At 42.5% G+C, this 26,438-nt stretch overlaps 1 protein-coding gene across 1 annotated transcript in view; it reads right to left on the bottom strand.

The window, feature by feature from the left end:
* LOC141100159 (uncharacterized) overlaps positions 1-26,438 on the bottom strand; it is a 77,290-nt gene that overhangs the window by 33,847 nt on the left and 17,005 nt on the right. Inside the window, exons 2-7 of the mRNA XM_073588437.1 lie at positions 21,697-21,787; positions 21,428-21,577; positions 21,256-21,334; positions 21,040-21,161; positions 20,829-20,934; positions 7,078-7,946 (exon numbers count right to left, since the gene is read on the bottom strand). Coding sequence (XP_073444538.1) covers positions 7,078-7,946; positions 20,829-20,934; positions 21,040-21,161; positions 21,256-21,334; positions 21,428-21,577; positions 21,697-21,774 — 1,404 coding nt within the window. The 5' untranslated portion in view covers positions 21,775-21,787. The remainder of the gene's footprint in view (positions 1-7,077; positions 7,947-20,828; positions 20,935-21,039; positions 21,162-21,255; positions 21,335-21,427; positions 21,578-21,696; positions 21,788-26,438) is intronic.

Genomic DNA, 26,438 nt, shown 5'->3' with positions numbered 1-26,438 from the left:
GTGGATGGAGCAGTCTGGATAATGGTCTCCCGCACTTGTCCGATAGGTCATAGAAAAAACGTTTAGATTTTTCCATGTATTGAAAATATTTTTTATCTAAAGTTTCTCTTAATTCATTTCTTTTTTTTGTCAAGTCAGCAAGCGTGGAAGCAGATAGAGTTTGTTTGTGTGAAATTTCAAGGGAATGAATTTGCTGTAATAATTCATCCACTTTCTGAGCTCTCTCTCTCTTTAACCTAGAACCATGCTTTATCAGAATCCCTCTCATAAAGCATTTCAAAGTCTCCCATTGCAAGGGAGCTGAAGTTTGGTCAGAGGCATGTATTTGGATAAAGGAGTCAATAGACTCTTTCAGCTCTGAAGCACATAAAGTATCCTTGATAAGGTTATCATTCAATCTCCAAGTCCAAGAACGTTGGACCAGAGATGGCAGAGATAAGGACAGAAAAATCGGAGCATGATCCGACCACAAAATGTCTCCGATTCTGGCCTTGGGTGCCAGGACAAAGCATGGTGGCTCAAGAGAAAGAGGTCGATGCGGCTATAAGAATTATGTATATGAGAATAATATGTGTAATCCTTCCCCTGAGGATTCATTATCCGCCAAACATCGGTCAGTCGGAGGGCATGGAGAACCCCTATAAGAGAACGCAGCTGTCTCACCGAAACAGTTTCCCTCCCAGAAGAAGAGTCTACCTTTGGGTTCATTGTAAAATTGAAATCTCCACCTGCGATCAGTGTACCTTCTGCGAAATTAGAAAGTGAGGTTAGGAACGCATGGCATGCTGGAATCTGGCCCTTATTAGGAAGATACCAGTTAGCAATTGTGTAGATTGAGTCTGCAATTTTTATCTTGAGAAAGATATATCTACCCTGTATGTCTACAAGTGTATCAATAAGAGAAAATGCTAATGACTTATGGACTGCAATGGAGACACCTTTGGACTTTGATTCAGGATTTGTGCTATGGAACCAGGTGTTGAAGTACCTATCTTTTAACTTAGGAACGTGATCAGATTTAAAGTTTGATTCTTGTAACATAAGAATCTGGACTTTTTGTTTATGCATAGAGTAAAGAATCTGAGAACGCTTCTGAGGGATATTAAGACCTCTAACATTCAGTGAACAGAATTTGACTGAGTTCATTTCACGGACCAGAAATAGGGTTTGAGATGGAAAATTCCCTTTAAAAAAAAAAAAAGCTGGGGGGGGGGAAGGGGGAGCAGGAAAAGAAAGAAAATAAAAATATAAACAATCGGATAGGGGACTTTCCCAACCGCAAAGAAAGTCCTCAGAGAAAAGGACTGATAGGGGAAATATAAAATTCCACACCCGTCTAGCGGAATGTAGATCCCCTTAGTGGAAGCGCGCTTTCCATAGAGGGTAGCTTCCCCTGGGTTGAATATGTTTTTGAGCACCTTGAGGGGTGAAGTTTTTAGAATGGTGTCTCTTTTGGGTATTTTCAGCCATATAGACCCCTCAAAGTGACTTCAAATGTGATGTGGTACCTGAAAAAATGATTTTGTAAATTTTCTTGTAAAAATTAGAAATCTCTGGTCAACTTTTAACCCTTATGACTTCCTAACAAAAAAAAAATTTTGGTTCCAAAATTGTGTGGATGTAAAGTAGACATGTAGGAAATGTTACTTATTAAGTATTTTGTGTGACATATCTCTGTGATTTAAGGACATGAAAATTCAAAGTTGGAAAATTGCAAAATTTTCGACAAAATTCCATTTTTTTCACAAATAAATGCAAGTCATATCAAAGAAGTTGTACCACTATCATGAAGTACAATATGTCACGAGAAAAGAATGTCAAAATCACCGGGATCCAAGGAAGCATTCCAGAGTTATTACCTCATAAAGGGACAGTGCTCAGAATTGTAAAAATTGGCCCGGTCATTAACATGCAAACCACTCTTGGGGGTAAAGGGGTTAAGACATCATGTAGCAACAATGTCATACTGGACACCCTGCTGAAGCAACGCAATACATTTATTCATATGTGAAGTGATTGGAGTACAAACAGCATACATTTTAGTGTACATGAATACACGGGATTGTTCGCTTTCAGATATTTTTTAACAAACTGCAGCGAGAGCCAAAAAATAACACTGTGCTGTACTCACATTCCCTGGGGTGTACCGATTAGTCTTCACTGCTGCTGCCAGAGTCTGCCGCGCTGACAACACGTTCACAGTGCGGCAACCAATCAGTGAAGGAGCATTTTGTCTGCACTGACAGAGCCGCTGAGCTCAATGATTAGCTGCCGTGCTGTCAAAGTGATGTCAGTGCCACAGCCAATCCCAGACACCAAGAGCAGCAATGGAGACTCATCATGTATGGTCAAGTATGCAATGAATGAGTTGACAGTGAAATCTGTATGTGAGTAGCTGCGATGGGAGTGGGAGATAGTTTTAATCCTTGTATTTCCTTCTTAAAAAGGTTGTCTAGCTTTGGCAGGAAAATATACAGTAATGTTGTGTTACTACTGCAGACTAGTGAATCCTCACAACGCACGCCCCGGCCACATTCTGGCAAGACGGTCTAGTTGGAATATAGCTGGAAGTATGCATATTGCACACTTGCAGTCTCATGAGCAGCCGACCTAGGAGAATCCTGGCAGTGCGAACTATGAGGATTCGCAAGTCTGCAGTCATATAGAGTGACTGCAGACTTTCGTGTCAAAAATGGACAACACCTTTAAACAGAGATAACTAAAGTGTACAGTTGATCAGAGCAGGAATTACTTTATTACGTTATATTAACACGTGATCAATCAAGCTCGCAAATATCCACGTGCCTCCATCAAGCAACTCTGAAATAGATTTTCAGTGATAGAATTTTTTTGTAACAAATTTTTTGGGCGTGAATAGTGGGGTCCCAGCATTATCGTCGGCGGCATTGTTGTGTTGCTGACCTTAAACTGTGCGCCGATACTGCTATATGAGGCAGCTTTATATATCCAGCTTTCCACAGTCAGGACAGGCTCTGGTCTGGTTCTGTCTATTTTGAGGTCTGCTAGCACATAGTGAGGTGAAATATTAGAGATGGTGAGACCATCCTAGTTGGGTGCACCTTGTTGTGGCCGGATGTCTTTTACGCTTTTTTGGTCAAAAAAATGCAACCGAGTAGCCTATATTTTTTACTTGTATTATTTATTTACTGCAGGGTATCTATGTGTTGGTTTATTCCAGTTTATATTTGAATGTCAGAACAGGAGGCGTAGAGCAGAAAAATTACCAAACATGTGCATCCACCACCGTAGGCAATGAATATTTCACCCACACTAGAAAAGGCATTAGAAACTACAGATAAAAATTATATGTAGTGTATATACAAGCATGAGTCAAAAATTAATTATACTTTGGCTGTAGAATTTGTTTTAATCAACTTTCAGAAAAGAAATATATAATTTTTCGACAGTCTACCTTGTCACATGACTTACAGATTTGAAAGAGATTCTTCTGATGATTAGAAACCTACAACTTTGTAGTGCTATTAGAAACCTACATGGGTCAACAAGCTTTCATATTTTCTCATTCAAAGATATTTTAAGCTGCGCAGCGAACCACAAATGCACCAGTGTCTTCATCAGACATGCATTTTCACCCTCGTGGGGCATCTTTCAGGGGACCAGACGGGTGATAAACCGATCGACCAGAATCAGTTCACGTTCGTGTTCACTTCTAGTGTCAGTTGTGGACAGGCATCTGGCTCCTTCTTCATAGAGCCCTTCCATTATTTCTCTTTCCATTCATACACACTTCTTCACAACAAAATACTTTCTCCAAACTTAGCACAAAGTCTTTGATAAATATTGGCACCAGAGACTCTCAGACCACAAAAAAATTATCACTGCAGGCTGCTTTTTTTTTTTTCGTGCAAAACACAAGTGGGACCGCAAAAAAAACAAACTACTTTTTTTTAAAGTTGAAGAAATGTACAACGCAAAAAATACATTTATTACAAAAATATATTTCACTGTAAACAATAAGATTACAAATGTAGTGATATATAATATTTAAGGCTGGGTTCACACTTTCATATTAACAGTCTAGTGGTTGCTCTTTATGTCCACTCATGTAGGATGGACAAAGTAATGGAGACTCTAAGAATCTGTTGGACCATAGCAAAAGTCCATTAGACTTTTCTAAACATCTGTACTAAAGCACTTCTGCAGGCATCAGTAGAATTGAAAAAGTTAGGTGCCAGCAACAGACTGCTCCTGAGGCTTGGACAAGTGCAGGTACCCCAATTACTTTCATACCACCCTGCCATAATGTACTGGGAATGGGAGGACACTAAAAAAAAAGCATATGCATTCAGTTTTCTAGTTAGGTTTTTTTTTTCTTACCATAGACAGTAAACACCTAGCTGAATGTTTACCATCTTATATAAAGTATTAAAAACTAACTTATCTATGCATTAGTGTTCTTTTAAGAAGACAGGAACCTAGTGGGACACATTAGCAATAAATAAAACTACTTGTAGCTTGAAGTTAAAGGGGATATCCAGCACTTTGACAGGCCCGGACTACTGGTGTCATGCTGATTGACAGCCAGCACCCTGCTGCCCAATTGGGGGAAGACATTCTGGAAATGTGGTTTACCATACTCTCATTCAAGTTTCCTATCAGAATACAGTTTTTCAGGGAATCAAAAAAGCCCTACCATTGTGCTCAGATGAGATCACTGTATTAATGGGAACATAGCCTTACTGGAACACTTCTACTTGTAGTCAGCATTAAGCAATGATAAGTCTATATATTAAAGGAGAACTACCAAAAGATTAATTTCTTCAATAAGTTTTAAAAAATGTGGTAAGTTTAATGCTTCTGCTGACTACATGAACAATTCCTTTGCCTCTAACATTTCCTCTTTTTGTATTTAGGCAGACTAATAAAATTATAGGAGTAAATTGGCCTTTTAGCAACCAATCACAAAGTCTTCCTTTATTTTCTAACACATGTAGTATGGGAAAAATATAAACAAGTTTGTATTGCTAATTGTCTGATTTTAAGTTACTAGATCATGGGGCGCAGAAGTGAGATATCTGCCTGCAATATATTATGTTTGGGAACTATTTATATATGGCTGTACAAAATTGTCATGTAGAGCTATTCCTTGTTTACATAGACCATTTAATTTCTTTGATATACTTGGGCATGTCTTTGTTTATTGTGTTATGTGCAATATATTGATTGTTTATTGGTCTTTATACGTCATTTTATGTGCAAAATATTGATTGTTTATATCTTGTTCTTGCTAGTGCTAGATAGGGCTATTGTCGGCTGGAGGACCAACATATTTATAGCCTTGGGGCTTTGTATTCGTTTTCAAACTTTTGGCATGCTTAACTTTTCAACAAAGGTATCCCTTTATACCATACTTCTTTTTTTATATCAGGGCTCAGAAACATTGTCACAAGGAAGGATTTCCTCACTCAGTAGCTTGTTCACTCCAGAGGACTAATTTCATAAATGCACACATGGATGACAATTAAAAAGTTATTCCCCCCCAAAAGCAAGTCATCTGCTATTTATTTGGACGTTTGACAGCTATGGCACTAGCTGACGGCTTCACTCAGCATTTCCATAGACAATAAATGTACTGGAGTCACCAATCCTCCATTCAAAACAGGTCTGCAGAGTCCCCAATCTCGAGATTGCAGGGGATCCCAGTGGATGGACCTCCAGAAATCAGCAAGTTATCCCTTACCCCATGGATAGAGGGTAACTTGTCTTTTTGGTGAATAACCATTAAATTTCAATGTGTGCTTGTAATAAGTGCATGAAGAATATTTTTTTCTTCAATAAAAACTAAGTGGGAGCAGATTTTCCAGAATTTTAACTCCCAAAATTACCAAGTCTAAGCAAATCTTACTGTCACTCTTATTCATTGTCATCTGGAATACTGCAACACTCATTTGATCGGTCTCATTCTAACCAAACTTTGTCCTCTCTAGTCTGTCCTGAATGCAGCAGCCAGGGTTGTATTTCTGTCCAGTTGCTTCACCGATGCCTCTACCCTGTGCCATTCATTACACTGGTTGCCCATTCCCTACAGAATACACTATACAGAATACACTATAAGCTCATAAATTCATACCTCTCACCCACAAAGCCCTCCACAGTTCTGCACCACCCTATATCTTTGCCCTCGATGTAGTTTGGAAACTTGCGAGCAGGGCCCTCACTACTACTGTAACTGTTTAAACTGTCTTACTTTTTATTGAATTTATTGTCTCTATATGTCACCACTTAATTGTAAAGTGCTGCAGAATCTGTTGATGCTATATAAATAAAATTATTATATTATATTAAATCTACTCGGTAAAATACATTCTTCATCAATCTTTTGGCATTTCTCCTTTAATATTTAGTAGACATAGCTTTAATAAAAATATTAAATATCTGTCTAATATAAATTATATACAAATACATGACAGACATATTGTCAAACAAACATTTAAAGGCAATCTGTCAGCGGGTTTTTGCTACCTCATCTGAGAACAGCACAATGTAAGCAGAGAGACTCTGAATCCAACGTTGTATCACTTGGTTTACTGGGTACAGCCTTTCTGACACAATGAGAGCTTTTAAATTTAGCATGAAGCAGAGCTGAGAAAGCGAATCCCGCCCACATCATATATTCAGTGTCCATAGACAGTGAGCTACCTACCACAGGAGGAGGTTGTCGTACCAGGAGGCATGCTTAAGCTCTTGGTGCTAAAACAATTATTGCAAGTAAAGAAAACCATGGAGATTTGCTGAAATCTGTGCTTTAAACCCTACCTCATGCTGTCTTCAACTTAGATAGCAAAAATCTGCTAACACATTTCCTTTAACAATCATTTTCAATGCACTTTGCTATATATTTTGCATGGGATGAGATTGAATGGAATAAACACAATACAATTTTATATGTGGTGCCCTCAGAAACAAAAGGGGGCAAGAGCAAATTGCATATTCATATGACATTTTTTTTTTTTTTCTTAATGAGAAACATCACATTAAACTCTTGGGTTTCTTTCTATCTCCATATTAACAGTTCCTGTAATGAGCATATACTTATTGCAAATGATGGGAGAAGAATCCATAAGTGGGAAGCTGGAAAACCTGCTCTTCAGTGTGAATTCTCTGATGTTTAACGAGATCCGATTTGTCGATAAAACATTTTCCACAATCCTGACATTGGAACGGCCTCTCCCCTGTGTGAATTCTCTGATGTTCAATAAGATGAGATTTCTGGGAAAAGAACTTTCCACACTCCGAACATGAAAACAATCTTTCATCTCGGTGAGTCCTCTGATGTCTTTCGAGGTTTCCTTTGACTGTGAAACATCTTCCACATTCTGAACATGAAAATGGCTTTTCCCCTGTGTGACTTCTCTTATGTTGAATTAAATTGGATTTCTTGCTAAAACATTTTCCACACTGTAAACATGAAAACGGCTTCTTCCCCGTATGAGTTCTCTGATGCTCAACAAGATGCGATTTCCTTGAAAAACATTTATCGCAATCGACACATGAAAATGGCTTCTCGCCAGTGTGAACTCTCTGATGTTGGACAAGATGCGATTTATGAGTATAGGTTTTACTGCAATCACTACATGAAAATTTGCGCTTTTTCTTTTTAACTTCTTCATGTGTAATAGTTGTTCCCTGTGTACCACAAATGGAACATGAAAACGGAGAGAACCTTCCACATTGGCAACATGGCAGAATTTCAACCCCCTTATGACTTTTACTCTTTCTGATAGGTATATCAGGAGGTTCCTCATAATTAGAGGGATCGGAAGACAGATTTCGACTGGAAAGTCCAGGAAGTATGTTGGGGTTAAATTCTTTCTGTCCTGTAAAATCTTGTATAATATAAGCATCTTCTGCTTCCAAATCTGGAGTTAAAACGTTTCTGCCAGAGCTCTCACAGATTCTTTCCTCTGGAAATTAAAAGGGATTATTTTTAGGTTAAAAATATTACTTTATAAAATTCCTGTTCGGTCTATTGAAGGTAATACTATTTTTTCATTATTCTACAGATTAACCAACTATCAATAACATTAACCCCTTCATGACTGGAGCTTTTTTCGTTTTCGTTTTTCGCTCCCTTTCTTTCCAGAGCCATACATTTTTTTATTTTTCCATAAATATGGCCATGTGAGGGCTTTATTTTTTGCGGGACAAGTTGTACTTTTGAACGACACCATTGGTTTTAGCATGTCATGTACTCGAAAACAGGAAAAAAATTCCAAGAGCGGTGAAATTGAAAAAAAAGTGCAATCCCACACTTGTTTTTTGTTTGGCTTTTTTGCTAGGTTCACGAAATGCTAAAACTGACATGCCAATATGATTCTCCAGGTCATTACGAGTTCATAGACACCAAACATGTCTAGGTTCTGTTTTATCTAAGTGGTGAAAAAAAATTCCAAAATTTGCTAAAAATAAATAAATAAAGCACAATTTTCCGAGACCCGTAGCATCTCCATTTTTTGTGATCTGGCGTCAGGAATGGGCTTATTTTTTGCGGGCCGAGGTGTCGTTTTTAATGATACCACCTTTGTGCAAATACGTTCTTTTGATCGCCCGTTATTGCATTTTAATACAATGTTGCGGCGACCAAAAAAACGTAATTCTGGCAATTCAAATTTTTTTCTCGTGACACCGTTTAGCGATCGGGTTTATCCTTTTTTTATTGATAGATCGGGCGATTCTGAACACGGCGATAGCAAATATGTGTATGCATGATTTTTTTTATTGTTTTATTTTGATTGGGGCGAAAGGGGGGTGATTTGAACTTTGTTTTTTTTAATTTTAAAACACTTTTTTTTTTTTTTACTTTTGGTATGCTTCAATAGCCTCCATCGGCTCTGCTACATATGGGCGATGAGCAGATTGCCCATATGTAGCAGATTTACTGCATTGCTATGAGCGCCGACCACCGCTCTAAACAGCTGACATGTCCCGGGAAAGATGTGGATCCACACAAAGGGAGGGAGTCCAACATCAGCATAAATTACGCCCGATGTCAGAAAGGGGTTAAGCTATTACTATGGACATAAAGGTAATAGAAATGTTAAAATAGTCCTACCTGTATGTCTCATAGCTGCGGTCTTGTTGCTGAGAAATAGACTTTTAATCTTTTATGTAACGCTAATTAGTTCTTCCAGGCTCCGGGGCGTGCGGTGCCTGGAAGAAAACTCTGCCTCCAGTGTTAATTTGCGTATCACCCCCTCGCACACACGTCACAGTTCATATCAAGGCAATATCTATATGAATGCCAGGCCAAAATTTCCTAGGAAAACATTGTGCAGAGTATTAAACTATCACAGCCAGCTTGCACTTTTGCCAAATCGCATTGTGGTACCAGCTCTTCCCCAGGCAAATGACTCGCACACACTCAATCAGCCGCATAGTGTAAAAAAAAAAAATGAAAAATGTATCTGGCGAGGGAGAGGATCCCACATTTCTTTATTTCTCAGATTCTTCATCCTCATCCTCTTCCTGATCTTCTTCCTCCGGTCCTACGGAACCGCCACACAGACATCCGAGGACGGAAGATGAGGCAACGCCCACCATTCCAGAAGATGAAGATGAACCAGCCCACCCCATTACGGACCCCATATGGACCGCACCCCCCGAAAATTACGAGCCACTAATTCCTGATTTTGTGGCAGAATCAGGAATCAAGTTTGACACCACCAGCCTCACAGAAATAGACTTTTTCAAAGTCTTTTTCTTTGAGGATTTTGTTAATCTCATGGTGGGCCAAACTAATTTATATGCTCGTCAATTTTTGGCACAAAACCCCGATTCATCATTTTCTAACTGGTCTCCTGTAGATGCAGTTGAAATGATGCAGTTTTGGGGCCTGGTCCTTCACATGGGGATCCTGAAAAAGCCAGAACTTTGGCAATATTGGAGTGTTGATGTTTCATACAACACTCCAGTGTTCCGAAGGGTCATGGCCCAGACGTGTTTTGAGGCCATCCACAAATTTCTGCATTATTCCGATAATGCACAGTGTCCCCCACGAGATGACCCCAACTTTGACAGTCTGTTCAAAGTTCGGCCGGTCATCGAACACTTCAACAAAAAGTTTGCTGATGTATACGTGCCCCAAAGGGACATCTGCGTGGATGAGTCCTTAATTCATTTTAAGGGAAGGCTCTGATTCTGTCAGTACTTGCCCAGCAAGAGGGCCAGGTACGGAATCAAACTCTACAAACTGTGTGAGAGTACCTCAGGGTACAGCCACAGGTTTAGAGTTTACGAAGGAGAGGACACCAGGATTGAACCCCCTGAATGTCCCCCTGTCCTGGGAGTGAGTGGGAAAATTGTGTGGGATTTGGTGCACCCACTGCTAGAAAAGGTTATCACCTCTACACCGATAACTTTTATACCAGCATCCCACTTTTCAAATCCCTCTCTGCGCAAGGTACCGCAGCCTGCGGTACTGTCCGCAAAAATCAGAGAGGCCTCCCAAAAATGCTACTTGGGCAAATGCTCAGAAGGGGTGACAGAACTCAATGTAGCGACCACCTACTGGTGGTCAAATACAAGGACAAAAGGGATGTCCTTCTCTTGACCACCATACACGGTGATGGCAGCGCCCTCTGCACAGGTCAGCAAACCGGAATGTGTACTGGGGTACAACAAAAACATGGGGGGCATTGATCTCTCCAATCAACTCCTCCAGCCATACAGTGCTTTGAGAAAGGCCAGGGTGTGGTACAAAAAGCTGGCCGAGCACATCGTACAAATGGCAATGCTCAACGCTTTCCTGCTGTCACGATGTGTAGGCCAGACAGCTACATCGTACCTTCAGTTTCAAGAGGTAGTGATTAAGGCCTTAATCTTTGGAAACCAGGAAGGCCCCAGTACTTCCGGAACTGAAGATGCTCGTATCGTATCAGGTCAACATTTTCCAGGGGAGGTCCCGCAAACTGGAAAAAAAGGAAGGTCACAAAAGAGGTGCCGTATTTGTTACAAAAGGGGAATACGAAAGGACTCTCCCATTTATCAATGCGACACTTGCCCCGACAAACCTGGCTGTGCATGAAAGATTGCTTCAAACTGTACCACACTTCCATGCACTACTAATTTACTTACTAGTTTCCAAAATGATGTCACTTGTGTTTTGTTTTGTTTTTTTAACTATTTAGGCACATCAGGGGCTCTGCAAAGGAACATGACACCCGCAGACCATTCAATCAAAGTCTGCATTCCAAAACGTCACTACTTTACTTCTGAGCCCCGACATGTGCCCAAACAGTAGTTTTCTCCCACATGGGGTGTAACGGGGTCTTCCAAGCTGGGGTACCTCTTTCAGTACCACCCCATGTTTTCGGAGGTCCGCTCTGCGTTGGCTGGAGTCTGAATGAAGGACGCTGGCTGGAATTCCTCTGAGTGCATGGGTGCATATAAAAGATCACTGCTTCTCCATGTATTTCCAGTCTGACCACACTTTACTCACAGGACACAGAATATATCACACAGATACAGAGGGCCGGCCAATAGACAAGCGTCAGGCCAGACATGCATTACAAAAGCAGCAGGTGGCCGGAGCCTGCGTATGTTTACTGTGGGAATTACAAAGGTAGGGGGAGGGCGGACACTGCTGATACATTAGGGACATGCATCTCACATGGAACCTATTATATATACATATAACTGCACAACATATTCTGGGTGCTGAGTGGTTCTGTAACACGGCTCCCCCTTTTCAGCGACGCGATCGGCATACACAGTCTGATCCTCAACGGATCGGTTTGGGGATGACCGAAGTTTATGGGGTTGGTACAATTTACGTTTGTCGACTTAGTCCATCGGCGTTACCGTTTTGTTTGCAGGGTCTGTAGTGGATGGTGAAGTCCAGAGGTTGTAGGGCTAAACTCTACCGCAGCAATCTGGCGTTGTCTCCGGAGACCCGATTAAGCCAGACTAGGGGATTATGGTCCGTTAGGAGGGAAAACGGTCGTCCATACAAATATGGTTGCAACTTCTTGAGTGCCCATACTACCGCCAGGCACTCCTTCTCGATGGCCGCATAGCTTACTCCACGGGGCAGTAGTTTCCGACTCAGGTAAGCTACCAGGTGTTCTTGGCCATCCGGCCCGACTTGGATCAGTACTGCCCCCAATCCAAACATAGAAGCATCTGTGTGAACAAGGAAACGTTTAGTTGGATCGGGTGCGGCCAATACAGGGGTATTGGTGAGGGCATACTTTAGTTGGCGGAAGGCTTCCTCACACTCTGAGGTCCAGGTTACCTGGCGGGGTTGGTTCTTATGGGTCAGATCAGTGAGGGGCTTGGCTACGCTGCTGCAATTGGGAACGAATTTCCTGTAATACCCCGCTGTCCCTAGAAACGCCATGACCTGGGTTTTAGTGCGTGGGATGGGCCATTTGGCTATGGCCTCAATCTTGGCTGGTTCTGGTCGCTGTTTCCCACTTCCCACCCAATGCCCTAAATACTGAACCTCTGCTTTGCCCACGTGACACTTGTTTGGGTTCAGAGTGATTCCGGCCTGGTGGGTCCTGTCCAATACTGTTTCTAGGTGATTTAGATGCTCTTCCCATGTCGCACTGTAGATGGCGATGTCGTCCAGGTAGGCACAAGCATAGTCCTGGAGACCATCCAGAAGCCGGTCAGCCAGCCTTTGGAAGGTCGCCGGGGCATTCTTCATCCCGAATGGCATAACTCGAAACTGGAATAAGTCGAACGGGGTGACAAATGCCGACTTGGGAATAGCGTCAGGACTAACGGGAATCTGCCAGTAGCCTTTGCATAGATCGATGGTGGTCAAATACTTTGCCCCCGCCAGCCGGTCTAACAACTCATCCACACGCGGCATGGGATATGCATCCGTCACTGTTTTCTCATTGAGCTTACGATAGTCTACACAAAACCGTGTAGTCCCATCCTTCTTGGGCACTAACACTACGGGGGGATGCCCAGGGACTGACTCTTCAATGACCCCTAAACGCAGCATCTCTTGAATCTCTTGTCGCATCCCCTCTCGTACAGACTCAGGGACACGGAAGGGGTTTTCTCGCAGGGGGGTCTGATCCTGGGTCTCAACCTTGTGTTGTGCCAGGCGAGTGTACCCCGGTCTCTCTGAAAACATCCTCTGTCGCAGCCTCAACAACGCCTCCACCTGCTGTCTCTCCCGGGGGCCTAGGTCTTCGCCCAAGTGTACCTGTTCCCATGTTTTAGACTGAGTCCTTTCCCCTAAGACATCCGGCAAGGGAAGTCCGGCTAAATCCTCTGCTTCAGGTGCACAGATGGCCACTACCTCTTCAGGGCGCTCCCGGTAGGGCTTCAGCATATTCACGTGGAACATGCGGATAACCCTGGGGTCGTTACAATCGGCGACATTATAGGTTGTGTCGGCTATTTTCCCCACTGCCTGGTAGGGCCCCTGCCATGCAGCTTGAAACTTATTCTGCTTAGTAGGCTCTAACACCAGGACCTTCTGTCCTATTTCCAAAGTGCGCTCTCTGGCCCTCCGATCGTACCATAAGCGCTGGCGCCGATGTGTCGCCTGCAGGTTCTCACGTACAACCTGGGTCAGCTCCTGTAGGCGGTCCCGGAATTCCAGCACATAGGGTACAATAGGTACCCCTTCTATGAGGCCCTCCCCTTCCCAGTGTTCCAGCACTAAGTCTAGGGGTCCCCTTACCCGTCTCCCGTATACCATCTCGAACGATGAGAACCCCGTGGATTCTTGGGGCACCTCCCGATAGGCAAACAGGAGGTGTGGCAAGAATTTCTCCCTGTCCCTGTAGGTCCTGGTAAAAGTCCCAATGAGCTGTTTTAATGTCCCGTTAAAGCGTTCACACAACCCATTGGTTTGCGGGTGGTATGGGGCGCTTCTAATGGACTTTACGCCGCACAGCTTCCACAGTTGGTTGGTCACCTCTGCTGTAAACTGGGTACCCTGGTCCGAGATAATCTCCTGGGGAAATCCAACCCGTGAGAAAACCTGGAGCAGGGCGGCCGCCACCGTCTCTGCCAGTATGTTAGGTAACGCAACCGCCTCTGGATACCGTGTGGGATAATCTACCACTGTCAATATATACTTTTTCCCGGACGGACTGGGTTTGGCTAACGGCCCTATCAGATCGACCGCTACTCGGCTAAATGGTTCCTCCACAATGGGGAGGGGGCGTAATCTGGCCTTGCATCGATCCCCCCTCTTGCCAATGTGCTGACAACTGTCACAGGTCTGGCAGTACTGACGAACAACATAGGTTACCCCCGGCCAAAAGAAGTTTTGTGTCAGACGATGCCTGGTGTGACTGACGCCGAAGTGCCCGGCCAAGGGTATATCATGAGAGATTCACAGTAACTCCTGCCTATACTTCTTGGGAACTACCAGCTGTTATTTTATAGTGGGGCTCGTCCCTGTGTGGTGCTGCTCTGTGATCCGGTAGAGGAGTCCCTGCTTCCATACAAACTGTTCCCCTTCCAGTACCCCTCTCCCCTCCTCTGCCTTCCCACGATATCCCTCTAATGAAGGATCCTCAAGTAACTCCCTCTTAAATTCATCTGGGGTGGCCCAAGAAATGTGTCTGGCTATGGGAATACGTGTAGGGCTGGAATGTCTTACCTGGGCCTCTGAGTGTGATTCCGCCTCCGCAGCTCGAGCTTGTCTCCGGGTGGTCACAGGATAGGTCTCAGCCAGAGGGGCCACCGAGAATGCAGACAACATGGGCCCCAAGTCATTTCCCAGCAAGACGTCTGCAGGCAAATCCTCCATCAAGCCGACCTCAACAAGGCCATCCCCGACTCCCCAGTTCAGGTGAATCCTGGCAGTGGGTAGTCGATGTATGGCTCCCCCTGCTACACGGACTGCCACTGTCCGGTCCGTCTTCTCTTGGTCCCGGACGAGATGAGGCTTCACAAGGGTCAAAGTTGCCCCGGAATCTCTTAGTCCCTGCATACGTTTCCCATTAACCCACACGACTTGTCGATGCTGTTGTCGATTATCTGCCCGGGCTGCTTGCACGGGGTCTACTTCATGCAGCACTTCCTCCATCTCTTCCACCCCTTGGTTAATCGTAGCCCCCAATGCCAGGTCAGCTTCACCTTGGTAGCAGTGTACAGCAGCCCGGCTGAAGGTAGCTATTCCCGCCTTTGGCCACTGGGTATGCTGAGTCCGGTTGGGGCATTGTCTTTGTAGGTGGCCCAGCTGACGACAGGTGTGGCATCGCGCCCCAGGGGGACTGTTTTAGGCCGGGTTTCTAGCTGGTCCCCCTACAATCTTCGGTGGTTTGGGGCCTTCCAGGTTCATGGGCGGGCCCCTAGTGACCACCTTTGATCCGGACAACTGCGGCCTCCTGGCATCATGGTGTTCATCGGCCAGACGAGCGGCTTCCTCAAGAGTCGTTGGCCGCCTGTCCCGAAGCCATTCCTGTGTCTCGGGGTTTAGTCCATTAAAGAATCGTTCTAACAGGAAGAGCTGGAGGACGTCCTCCTTAGTGGTTGCTTGGCTCCCTTGTACCCACTGTAGCAGTGACCGCTGTAATTTACAGGCACATTCAGCGTGGGTATCGGTTACATGTTTTATAAGTCCGCAGAACTTTTGGCGGTAGGCCTCTGCTGTCAGCGCATACCGGGCCAAGATCACTTCTTTGATCCGCTCATAGTCCATACAGTCCTCATCAGGTACCGTGCGACAGGCGTCCGCTGCCCGGCCTGTCAGCTTGCTGGCCAGAATCTGAACCCGTTCCTCCGGCTTTACTTGATGAAGGGCACACTGCCGCTCAAAGTCCTGCAGAAAGCCATCAATGTCTTCCTCTGCCTCCCCCAACTGTCGGAAGGCATTGTACTGGATCTTTTTGTGTCTTACTGTTGAAGGTACCTGGTCGAAGGCCAGAGCTCCCCCTGCTCGCTGACTCTCCTCTCTCCGCTCTGCCATCTCCATCTTGGCCAGCTCCACTTTGGTCCGCTCTGCCATCTCCATCTTGGCTAGCTCTATCCTGGTCCGCTCGGCCATCTTTTCCTTCAGATCACTACGCACATCAGCCATCACCTCTCGTATGATCTCTACTGCAGGGTTTGGGCCATAGAACGCCAGTCTGTTCTTTGCCTCCCTCTGGAATTCGGTCTCCTCCACATTCACATTGGGGGGCGCTGCACTGTCGTGTTCCATGATGGCTGCTATCAAATCCGCTTTTGTTTTGTTGCTGGCGATAAACCCTCGGGCTTCCATCAGGTCTTTTAATGTAGTCCTGTTTAACTTCTGGTAATTATTTTCCATTCATTCCTTTCCTCCTGTAGAAGGGGTATCAAATCCCGCTGGCTGCCACCAGTGTAACGGGTCTTCCAAGCTGGGGTACCTCTTTCAGTACCACCCCGTGTTTTCGGAGGTCTGCTCTGCGTTGGCTGGAGTCTGAATGAAGGACGCTGGCTGGAATTCCTCTGAGTGCATGGGCGCATATAAAAGATCACTGCTTCTCCATGTATTTCCAGTCTGACCATACTTTACTCACAGGACACAGAATATATCACATAAATACAGAGGGCCGGCCAATAGACAAGCGTCAGGCCAGACATGCATTACAAAAGCAGCAGGTGGCCGGAGCCTGCGTATGTTTACTGTGGGAATTACAAAGGTTGGGGGAGGGCGGACACTGCTGATACATTAGGGACATGCATCTCACATGGAACCTATTATATATACATATAACTGCACAACATATTCTGGGTGCTGAGTGGTTCTGTAACACGGGGTATCAGCGTACTCAGGACAAATTGGACAACAACTTTTGGGGTCCAATTTCTCCTGTTACCCTTGGGGAAAGTAAAAATTGGGGACTAAAAGATCAGGTTTGTGGAAAAAAATATGATTTTTTATTTTCACGGCTCTACGTTATAAACTTCTGTGAAGCACTTGGGGGTTCAAAGTACTCACCACACATCTAGATAAGTTCCTTGGGGAGTCTAGTTTCCAAAATGTGGTCTATTGTTGGGGGTTTCTACTGTTTAGGCACATCAGGGGCTCTCCAAACGCGACATGGCGTCCTATTCAAGTCCAGCCAATTTTGGTTTGAAAAAGTCAAACGGCGCTCCTTCCCTTCCGAGCTCTGCCGTGCGCCCAAACAGAGGTTCTCACCCCACATATGGGGTATCAGCGTACTTAGGAAAAATTGGACAACAACTTTTGGGGTGCAATTTCTCCTGTTACCCTTGGGAAAGTAAAAACTTGAGGACTAAAAGATCAGGTTTGTGGAAAAAATATGATTTATTTTCACGGCTCTACGTTATAAACTTCTGTGAAGCACTTGGGGGTTCAAAGTGCTCACCATACATCTAGATTAGTTCCTTGGGGGGGTCTAGTTTCCAAAATGGGGTCACTTGTGGTAGGTTTCCACTGTTTAGACACATCAGGGGATCTCCAATTTTAGTTTGAAAAAGTCAAACGGCACTTTTTCCCTTCCGAGCCCTGCCGTGCGCCCAGACAGTGGTTTTCCCCACATATGGGGTATCGGCGTATTCAGGACAAATTGCACACCAACTTTCTCTGTCCATTATCTTCTTTTACACTTGTAAAAATAAAAAAAAGTTGCTAAAAGATCATTTTTGTGACTAAGAAGTTAAATGTTAATTTTTTCCTTCCACGTTGCTTCTGCTCCTGTGAAGTACCTGAAGGGTTAAAAAACTTCTTGAATGTAGTTTTGATCAGCTTGAGGGGTGCAATTTTTAGAATGGCGTCACTTTTGGGTATTTTCTGCCATATAGACCCTCAAAGTGACTTCAAATGTGAGGTGGTTCCTAAAAAAAAAATGGTTTTGCAAATTTTGTTGTAAAAATGAGAAATTGCTGGTCAACTTTTAAACCTTATTACTCCCTAACAAAAAAAAAAAAAAATTGTTTCCAAAATTATGCTGATGTAAAGTAGACATGTGGGAAATTTCTCTGTTTTAAGGGCTTAAAAATTCAAAGTTTTAAAATTTCAACATTTTTGCCAAATTTCCATTTTTTACACAAATAAACGCCAGTCATATCGAAGAAATTTTACCACTAACGTGAAGTACAATATGTCTCGAAAAAGCAATCTCAGAATCGCCAAGATTCGTTGAGTCGTTCCAGAGTTATTACCTCATAAAGGGACAGTGGTCAGAATTGTAAAAATTGGCTTGGTCATTAACGTGCAAATCACCCTCAGGGGAAAAGGGGTTAAAATACCATACAGCATGCCACATTTTTCTGATTTTAAAAAAGCTAATATAGCTGTAAGGATATAAACTTAAGATGAAATAAACAAAAGTTATATTTATTTTTTACATACTAAAGCAGTAAACTCTGCTTACACCGCATTCCAAATTATTATGCACATGCTATTTTTCTCAGATTTTCCTATATGGTCGATGCAAATCAGTATGTGTAAAACATCAATTGTTAAAGCGTAAATCACATTTTATGGGACAAACCTCCCAATGATAACAGTATTTTTTTCAAAACTAAAAAAAAAGTCAAAATGCATTGCTCCAAATTATTATGCACAAGAAAGTTTCCAAACATTTTATAGGTTGTGAAAAAAATGAAAACTGTTATTTGTTGAATTTACAGCATTAAGAAGTCATATTTACTGAAATCAAAAGCTGTTTCAATTAAAAACAGGTCAAGTTACATAGGACCCATCTTAGATATCTCATTTGCAATTCTTACATCTATTGAACTTATGAGTTTTTGGGATAGTTTCTGCTTCAATTTCTTTGCAGGATGTCAGAGTAGCCTCCCAGAGCTGCTATTTTGACAAGAATAGACTCCCAACCTCATAGATCTTTTGCTTAAGGATACTCCAAAGGTTCTTAATAGGGTTGAGGTCAGGGGAGGGTATTCTTTGCAATAGTAGGTTTATGCACAACTGCAACCCTCTGGAGGATCCTACACCTTGAGGATCACGGCACTCCAGAGGCACCAGCAGCTTCAAATACCTTTTCACTACTTTGTAATGGAATTTTAGCAGCTGCTCTCGTAATCAAATGAATTTTTCTGGCAGAAGCCTTCCTCATTATGCCATTATCTGCACAAAACAATCTGTGCTCTGTATCAGCCACAAATCTCTTGACAGTATGATGATCACACCTAAGTTTTCCTGAGATATCTACTGTTTTCATACTTTGTCCAAGGCATAGCACTAGTTGACACTTTTCTGCAGCAGGGAAATCCTTTTACTTTGTATTGTTAACATTGTTACTTATGACTTCTGTTTTGAAACTGTTAAACTGTAAAGCGCCGCGGAATATGTTGGCGCTATATAAAGATTATTATTTACTTTACCATAATGTTTAAAACCTTTGGCTTGCTTAAGAATGTAGAATTAATCATCACAGGTGTTTGAGATTCATTTCAGTGATCCAAAGAGACACAATACCATCCATGAGCTTATTTTAAAAACAAAAAAATAAATCTTTATGCCACTTAAATCCAATTTCCATAATAATTTAGAATGCGGTGTAAAAGGAATCTGACAAGAAAAGGAGGAAAAGGATCCACATTGATGTATGAATAAAAATATAGATTTATTCCACATGGTTAAAAAAGGGGTGTCCAGACAATTAAAAAAAAGTGCCTATTCTGACGTGCGTTTCTGACAAAAGCCCTTAGTCATAGGATGTAAAAGGAATATGTATTTTCATTTTGATGATGCAGTTATCTGCAAGGCAGGTTTGAAGGACCAAGTTTGGGCGTAGATGGGCTTGCATAGTAGTGATTCATTAGTAAATGGAGGATTATGAGGCATATTACATTTACCTAGTGGGCTACTTAGAGGTGCCGCATATACTAGGTTCACAAGCTTAAAGGGAACCTGTCACCCCCCCCAGGACATTTTTCAGTTAAAGAGCCACCTTCAGCAGCACTAAGGCTGCATTCTGTGAAGCTGGCTCTTCTTTTTCTGACCCCCAGTAACGCTGAAATATCGACTTTTATAAATAGCTCCTCATACCTGTAATGTTTCCTGTTGTGAACTCATTTTCTAGTTCTAGTCGGCTGTCTTAAATCCAGTCAGAGACTCCTGATGTCCACTCATAGTCCTCCTCCTCAGGTGGCAGGTCTCTGCCATTTAGATCAGCTCCATTACCTATTGTTAGCACCAGAGGGAGCCTGGATGGGGAACTCACGACTCCTCTGTCAACACATCCAGCTCCACCACCCTCACCAGAAGCCGGAGGTAAACTAGAAAATGAGTTCACAACAGGAAACATTACAGGTATGAGGAGATATTTATAAAAGTCGATATTTCAGCGTTACTGGGGGGCAGAAAAAGAAGAGCCAGCTTCACAGAATGCAGCCTTAGTGCTGCTGAAGGTGGCTCTTTAACTGAAACACGCCCTGGGGGGGTGACAGGTTCCCTTTAAAGGGAACAAAAGTGGGCGACAATACTAAAAATTACATGCACAGAAAAAGCTCAGCTTACTCGATTTCAGCACACATCACTGAAAACGGCCTGACAGATTCCTTTTACGCAACTAGTGCCAGGCAGCTGCTGCTGTCAAAGCAATTTCAATCAGTGAGTGCATCAGTGAAAATCAAAAGGCCACAAATGGAATACTGTGTACATTACGTTATGAGCACATAATTAGAAGCACATAGCAAAACTGGAGCAGGGGAGCAATCACAATCATTAAAGAGTAACTAAACTTTTATATCGTTTTGCTTTTTGAGTTCAAGCAGATGCGTTGGGGTCTGCGTCCTGAAAAGCCCAACCAATTGCTCAAAAAAAATTCACTAAGGTGCGCAGCCCAGACAACAAGATCATATAGCTCTCACCTGAGTGTGCACACTGTACAAGGTTCAGACACTTTTCTCACCTAGGCTATCTGTAGTCGTTCTCTCCTCCTTGCACAAATGTTCGCCATTCATATACATCTCATCTTCCTCTAGAGCTTCTACTTTAATAACGAAGAGCTCATTTTCCTAAGAAATAATACAAAAATATAATTGAATAATGATCTAGTGAACAGCAATGAGAGAAAACAAGTTCCATTCAGGTCATCTACAATCACAAAAATGGAGATCTACTTTGTGTTTTCGAGGGACTTCAACTTCATCGCTTTGTGAGCTATTGTTACTCATTTTTTCACAATCTTCAATATAGAAAGGGCTGGAATAACTCTCTGGTGTAGAACTTCTAGATGACCTTTCTACAAAAGACATAGATACTGCAAGTTAAGACTGATACTTGTAACAAAGTGATTCTCAAAACTGATGACTTTCCAACCAATGAAAATCTCTTACCTGAGGAACTGAGGGACAGGTGAGTCTTCCTCATGACACTCTTGTCTACATCCATTTGTACTTCTGACCAGTCTTTTTTCTGCACAAAAAAGTGGCGATGCCTTAAAACCTTATAAAAATATTGTAGTAATCTGAACACACACTGACACAGTACAGTCCCAGCAGCACTCACCTCTCCAGTCAACAACTCAATGATTTTATTGGTGAGTTTTAGGATCTTTTCATTGTTCCTTTCAAGTACCAAGTTAGGCAGAAGCTCAGTAATGGGACAGATGCTTGATGTCACACACTCATCAGATGTCTTCTTCATGACTGTGTAATCCTGTATATCAAGAAAAGGGACAGTAATAAATATAACTACAGCCAGACTTCATCACCTAACCAGCCATAACACTATGTTCTATCACATAACCTTCTTATTCAATCACCTGAGTTTCTCACCTCTCCAGTCAGCAGGTTGATGATCTCCAAGGTAAGGTACAATATCCTCTTGGTCTTCTCATTTACGTCCTTATCCATTCTAGTGGAAGATCTATGCAAGAAGAATGTTATTATACAACAATATGAATAAAGAGTACAATTTCTCCCTAGCTAGAATATTGTAGACTGTTTTGCGTAAATTGGAGAATGAAGAGATCTGCTGTAGTTCCGAATACACAATAATAAAAAAAAATACTCTCCTGGCACTCGCTTGACAATATGCCACGTGTGTTGCATCCAATTAGTGGCTGCTAATTGTCTGCAGGGCTCACACCTCCTCTGATGACTGTTTCATCCCAAGGAAGAGTAACCAAAGCAGCCCATTAGCGGTCATTGATTGGCTGCAGCGCTCACGTAACAAACTATCACTTGAACACTGGGAGACCTGGAACTACAACAGTGCATGAGAGAGAATAAGCATTTTTTAAAATTATTATTATTTTACTTTGGGGCAACTCATTTAATTGTTGGTTATATTAATACTACAATTTTGTCACTTTAACAGTATTTTGTGCATCAGTCTATCACTAAATTACAAGAACATTTTTTTTCTATGTTTAGTATTGCATTAAGTCCAGTGTTATAGCATTCTTCTGTTGAAGAGACACAGTATAATGGATAGTGAAGAGAGTTATAAAAAATGTAATCCTTCACCTGTTTTTCTGCAACTGACTTAATGGACGAATGGAGCTTCACTCTTATCTCTCTAAAGTGAGAGACATTGTGGCCTTCGCTGCTCACAAGCGCTGAAGGATAAAATCATGAACCTCCAAAAAAACAAAACAATATGTCCCATCACTAGAGATGGCACAAACTTGGGTCCATCGGCCAGGTCAGTAATCTGTGACCACTGGAGGAAGCCTGCAAATCTCTTTAACCCCTTCACTACCAAGGGTGGTTTGCACGTTAACTACCGGGCCAATTTTTACAATTCTGACCACTGTCCCTTTATGAGGTCATAACTCTGGAACGCTTCCATGGATCCCGATGATTCTGACATTGTTTTCTCGTGACATATTGTACTTCATGTTAGTGGTAAAATTGCATTCAAATAACTTGCGTTTATTTGTGAAAAAAACGGAAATTTGGCGAAAATTTTGAAAATTTCGCAATTTTCCAACTTTGAATTTTTATGCCCTTAAATCACAGCGATACGGCACACAAAAAACTTAATACATAACATTTCCCACATGTTTACTTTACATGAGCACAATTTTGGAACCAAAATTTTTTTTTGTTAGGAAGTTAAAAGGGTTAAAAATTGACCAGCGATTTCTCATTTTTGCAACACCATTTTATTTTTAGGGACCACTTCACATTTGAAGCCACTTTGAGGGGTCTATATGATAGAAAATACCCAAAAGTGACACCATTCTAAAAAATGCACCCCTTAAGGTGCTTAAAACCACATTCAAGAAGTTTATTAACCCTTTAGGTGCGTCACAGGAATTTTTTGAATATTAAAAAAAAAAAATGAACATTTAACTTTTTTTCACAAAAAAAATACTTCAGGTTCAATTTTCTTTATTTTACCAAGGGTAACAGGAAAAATTGGACTGCAAAAGTTATTGTGCAATTTGTCCTGAGTACGCTGATACCTGATATGTGGGGGGGAACCACTGTTTCGGCGCATGGCAGACCTCAGTAGGGAAGGAGCGCCGTTTGACTTTTTCAATGCAAAATTGGCTGGAATTCAGATCGGACGCCATGCCGCGTTTGGAGAGCCCCTGATGTACCTAAACAGTGGAAACCCCCCAAGTGACCCCATTTTGGAAACTAGACCCCCCAAGGAACTTATCTAGATATGTGGTGAGAACTTTGAACCCACAAGGGCTTCACAGAAGTTTATAACGTACAGCGGTACAATTAAAAAATCATATTTTTTCCACAAAAATGATCTTTTCACCCCCAATTTTTATTTTTCCAAGGGTAACAGGACCCTAAAAGTTATTGTGCAATTTGTCCTGAGTACGCTGATACCCCATATGTGGGTGTAAACGACTATTTGGGCGCATGGCAGAGCTCGGAAGGGAAGCAGCGCCATTTGACGTTTTTGGCTAGAATTGAGATCGGACACCATGTCGCGATTGGAAAACCCCTGATGTACCAAAACACTAGAAACCCCCCACAAATGACACCATTTTGGAAACTAGACCCTCCAAGGAACTTATCTAGATGTGTGGTGAGCACTTTGAACCCCCCAGTGCTTCACTGAAGTTTATAACGTACAGCAGTACAATTAAAAAATCATATTTTTTCCACAAAAATGATCTTTTCACCCTCAATTCTTATTTTTCCAAAAGTAACAGGACCCTAAAAGATATTGTGCAATTTATCCTGAGTACGCTGATACCCCACATGTGGGTGTAAACCACTATTTGGGCGCATGGCAGAGCTCGGAAGGGAAGCAGCGCCATTTGACGTTTTTGGCTGGAATTGAGATCGGACACCATGTCGCGTTAGGAAAGCCCCTGATGTACCAAAACAGTAGAAACCCCCCACAAATGACACCATTTTGGAAACTAGACCCCCCAAGGAACTTATCTAGATGTGTGGTGAGCACTTTTAACCCCCCAGTGCTTCACTGAAGTTTATAACGTCCGGGCGTGAAAATAAAAAAATCGTATTTTTTCCACAAACATCATCTTTTAGTCCCCATTTTTTTATTTTCCCAAGGGTAACAGGAGAAATTGGACCCCAAAAGTTGTTGTCCAATTTGTCCTGAGTACGCTGACACCCCATATGTGGGAGAAAACTACTGTATGGGCACACGTCGGGGCTCGGAAGGGAAGAAGTGACGTTTTGGAATGCAGACTTTGATGGCATGGTCTGCGGGTGTCATGTTGCTTTTGGAGAGCCCCTGATGTACCTAAACAGTGGAAACTCCCCACAAGTGACCCCATTTTGGAAACTAGACCCCCCAAGGAACTTATCTAGATGTGTGGTGAGCACTTTGAACCCCCCAGTGCTTCACAGAAGTTTATAACGACCGGGCGTGAAAATAAAAATATCGTATTTTTTCAACAAACATCATCTTTTAGTCCCCAATTTTTTTATTTTCCCAAGGGTAACAGGAGAAATTGGACCCCAAAAGTTGTTGTCCAATTTGTCCTGAGTACACTGATACCTCATATGTGGGAGAAAACTACTGTATGGGCACACGTCGGGGCTCGGAAGGGAAGTAGTGACGTTTTGGAATGCAGACTTTGATGGATTGGTCTGCGGGTGTCATGTGCGTTTGGAGAGCCCCTGATGTACCTAAACTATTGAAACTCCCCACAAGTGACCCCATTTTGGAAACTAGACCCCCCACGGAGCTTATCTAGATGTTTGGAGAGCACTTTGAACCCCCAAGTGCTTCACAGAAGTTTATAACGCCTGGGCGTGAAAATAAAAAAAACATTTTTTTCCGCAAAATTATATTTTTGCCCCCAATTTTTTATTTTCCTAAGGGTAACAGGAGAAATTGGACCCCAAAAGTTGTTTTGTAATTTGTCCTGAGTAGGCTGATACCCTACATGTGGGGGTAAAACACTGTTTGGGCGCATGGCAGAGCTTGGAAGGGAAGGAGCACCATTTGACTTTTTCAACGCAGAATTGGCTGGAATTGAGATCAGACGCCATGTTGCCTTTGGAGAGCACCTGATGTGCCCAAACAGTGGAAACCCCCCAATTATAACTCCAACCCTAACCTCAACACACCCCTAACCCTAATCTGAGCCCTAGCCCTAACCCTAGCCCTAGCCCTAACCCTAGCCCTAACCCTACCCTAACCCTAGCGGGAAAATGGAAATAAATACATTTTCTTTTAGTTTTATTATTTTTCCCTAACTAAGGGGGTGATAACGGGGGGTTTGATTTACTATTTATGGCGGTTTTTATGTTTGGCGGCTGTCACACGCTAAAAGACGCTTTTTATTGTAAAAGTAGTTTTTGCATCACCACATATTGAGAGCTATAATTTTTCCGTATTTTGACCCACCGAGTCATGTGAGGTCTTATTTTTTGCGGGACGAGTTGACGTTTTTATTGGTACCATTTTCGGGCACGTGACATTTTTTGATCGCTTTTTATTCCGATTTTTGGGACGCAGAATGAACAAAAACCAGCATTTCATGAATTTCTTTTGGGGGGGTGCGTTTACACCGTTCCGCGTGCGGTAAAATTGATAAAGCGGTTTTATTCTTCGGGTCAGTACGGTTACAGCGTTACCTCATTTAGGTCTTTTTTTATGTTTTGTCGGTTTTTTGCAATGAAAACAATTTTATATAAAAAATAATTATTTTTGTATCGCTTTATTCTGCGAGCTATAACTTTTTTATTTTTTTGCGGATGACGCTGTTTGGCAGCTCGTTTTTTGCGGGACAAGATGACGTTTTCAGCGGTACCATGGATATTTATATGTGTCTTTTTGATCGCGCGTTATTGCACTTTTTGTTCGGTGGTATGATAATAAATCATTATTTTTTGCTTCGTTTTTTATTTTTATTTTTTAAGGGGTTCGCTAAAGGGGTTAACTAATGGGACAGTTTTATAGGGCAGGTCATTACGGACGCGGCGATATCAAATATGTGTACTTTTATTGTTTTTGGGTTTTTTTTATTTTGAACAGGAGAAATTGGACCCCAAAAGTTGTTGTCCAATTTGTCCTGAGTACGCTGACACCCCATATGTGGGAGAAAACTACTGTATGGGCACACGTC

This window comes from Dendrobates tinctorius, unplaced genomic scaffold, assembly GCF_039654945.1.
Source record: "Dendrobates tinctorius isolate UK_male_01 unplaced genomic scaffold, ASM3965494v1 ptg000103l, whole genome shotgun sequence".
Lineage (NCBI taxonomy): Eukaryota > Metazoa > Chordata > Amphibia > Anura > Dendrobatidae > Dendrobates > Dendrobates tinctorius.
The sequence above is the reverse complement of the archived record's forward strand: the minus strand, read 5'-3'. Positions and strand labels throughout refer to the sequence as shown.